The 2648-nt window shown below is 35.5% G+C and overlaps 1 protein-coding gene across 1 annotated transcript in view; it reads right to left on the minus strand.

The window, feature by feature from the left end:
- Positions 1–1078: 1078 nt before the first annotated feature.
- The window catches only part of zdhhc17 (zDHHC palmitoyltransferase 17), a gene marked incomplete at both ends in the record, with an annotated part of 10907 nt that continues 9337 nt past the window's right edge, over positions 1079–2648 (minus strand). Inside the window, 2 exon segments of the mRNA XM_010768114.1 lie at positions 1079–1235; positions 1932–2154. Of these exon segments, the coding sequence (XP_010766416.1) occupies positions 1079–1235; positions 1932–2154 (380 nt within the window).

Raw genomic sequence — 2648 nt, forward strand, 5'->3', positions numbered from 1 at the left:
TACGCCGCCAGGGACTCAAATCCTGCAGTGCCAGACGTCATATGACATGTCAATGTCATATGGTCAGAATTAAACCAAAATATAACTTTTTGGTAAAAACTCTAAACCTCCAAACACTAGAAGAATGCTGAGTTTCACCATACCTACTGTGAAACATGGGGGTGGAAACATCATGCTTTGGGGCTGTTTTTCTGCAAAGGGACAAGGACGACTGATCCGTGTAAAGGAAAGAATGAATGGGGCCATGTATCGTGAGATTTTGAGTGACAACCTCCTTCCATCAGCAAGGGCATTGAAGATGAAACGTGGCTGGGTCTTTCAGCATGACAATGATCCCAAACACACCGCCCGGGCAACGAAGGAGTGGCTTCTTAAGAAGCATTTCAAGGTCCTGGAGTGGCCTAGCCAGTCTCCAGATCTCAACCCCATAGAAAATCTTTGGAGGGAGTTGAAAGTCCGTGTTGCCCAGCAACAGCCCCAAAACATCACTGCTCTAGAGGAGATCTGCATGGAGGAATGGGCCAACATACCAGCAACAGTGTGAAAACCTTGTGAAGACTTACAGAAAACGTTTGACCTCTGTCATTGGCAACAAAGGGTATATAACAAAGTATTGAGATGAACTTTTGTTATTGACCAAATACTTATTTTCCACCATCATTTGCAAATAAATTCTTTAAAAATCAGACAATGTGTTTCTTCTCATTTTGTCTCTCATAGTTGAGGTATACCTAGGATGAAAATTACAGGCCTCTCTCATCTTTTTAAGTGGGAGAACTTGCACAATTGGTGGCTGACTAAATACTTTTTTGCCCCACTGTATATCCAGTGGAGCTTTCTGCTGTCAACTACAATTAACAAAGCTGAAAAGTTCCCTTCAGACAACTAAGAACAAACTAAGTTCTAGGTTTGTTCTTTTCAGGAACCTAATTGGTCTGTGTTTTGTTTTTATGTTGACCCCTCCTTGTCTTCGGGTCAAATCTGACCGATTTACTATTTTCATCAATCATAACTTTTTTGTTTTACATTCGATTGCATTAAGGCTTTATGATATGATAGATTCTGAAGTATCTCTAACAACATTCCCTCTGCTTTCCTGTAACTCCTCACCTTTTTCTTCTGCTCCTCTGACGCTTTGATGATTCCCGGGTCAGACTTCCAGGATTTTCCAAAGTTGTAGAACAGAAACAGGCTGTTTATCAGGAAGGGAAGGTGGACGGTGACGAAGGGGAGATGTGCAGCGAGGTTAAGGAAGACAGCCAACAGATTTCATTTTAAACACTGCTTTGTCTACTGCAGGGTTTGACCTCAAACCTAACCTTAAGTCCTACTGATGACCTGAGGGCACCAAAACAGAGCTTCATGCACAGTGTGTACAGCTGGAGTGTGGTGCGTTACTTCAATATTGCCTACATCATATGTTGCTCTACATAAATCTGCTTGACACCAACAGTTAATGCCCGTTAAGACGAAGGATAACTGGAAATTATTTTTTTATTACGTAGAGACAAAGAGCTGTTGGTTAAAACCCCCAAAGTGTAAGTTGTGTTCATGTATGATGACTACAAAGGACACTGATTTGACAATGAATGTTTGTTTGGCCTCATTTTGTTGTGATGTCGAATTGGAATAACAGAACAGATCTGAGATAAAGTATTGGCTGACATGTTTTGTGCCCTGAATACTTACTTTGTTCTTCTTACAAATGTGCAACAATAAGTGCATGTGTATATTCAATAAGTCAGTTTTTGTTCGTGTGGTGTAAGGACATCTGAATCTAACTTGCAAGCTAAAGTAGGCGAAATACTGATTTGTTTTTGCAAAAAATAATATTTTCTTCAACTCAATTTGTTCTCATCTCACTCCAAGCAAGGGAAAGGTAATTGCCCAAATGTGAAACGTTTCTTTGAAGCAAACAGACAAAAGGATATCGGTCCAGAACCAGTAGAACCAGGTGGCGTACATCCAGAACTTAGTGGCCAGATATATACCCAGAGGGAGGGCGCTGTGCATGGAGTGGTCGAAGAAAGCCCTGCACAGACAGAGAAATATATAATAATAAATAAGAGATGAAATCAAAAACATATAGAGAATAACATTATAAATAAATAGGTAGGAGTTCAAAGAAGGATAATTAGAAAAACAAGTGACAGACTAAAATAAATACATGTATACTATAGTAATATATACAAATAAAAGAGTAAATACAAATAAATAAAAATACAGAATACAATTAAATAAATAAAATAAAATAAAAATACATAATAAAATTAAATAATTGAATAAATACAATTAAATAAATAAATAAAAATACAGAATAAAATTAAATAATTGAATAAATACAATTAAATAAATAAATACAGAATAAAATTAAATAATTGAATAAATAAAATTCAATATATACATAATAAAATCAAAAATACAGAATAAAATTAAATAATTGAATAAATACAATTAAATAAATAAATAAAAATACAGAATAAAATTCAATAAATGAAATTCAATATATACATAATAAAATCAACAAATACATAAAATATCAAAAATATATACAGAATAAAAAACAATAAATAAAAAATAATAATAATTAATAGAATGAGACGTACTTGAGAGGAACTGCACGGTGATCCAGACCCCGGCCGTACATC

This window comes from Notothenia coriiceps, unplaced genomic scaffold, assembly GCF_000735185.1.
Source record: "Notothenia coriiceps isolate Sejong01 unplaced genomic scaffold, NC01 NC01_scaffold00005171, whole genome shotgun sequence".
Classification (NCBI taxonomy): domain Eukaryota; kingdom Metazoa; phylum Chordata; class Actinopteri; order Perciformes; family Nototheniidae; genus Notothenia; species Notothenia coriiceps.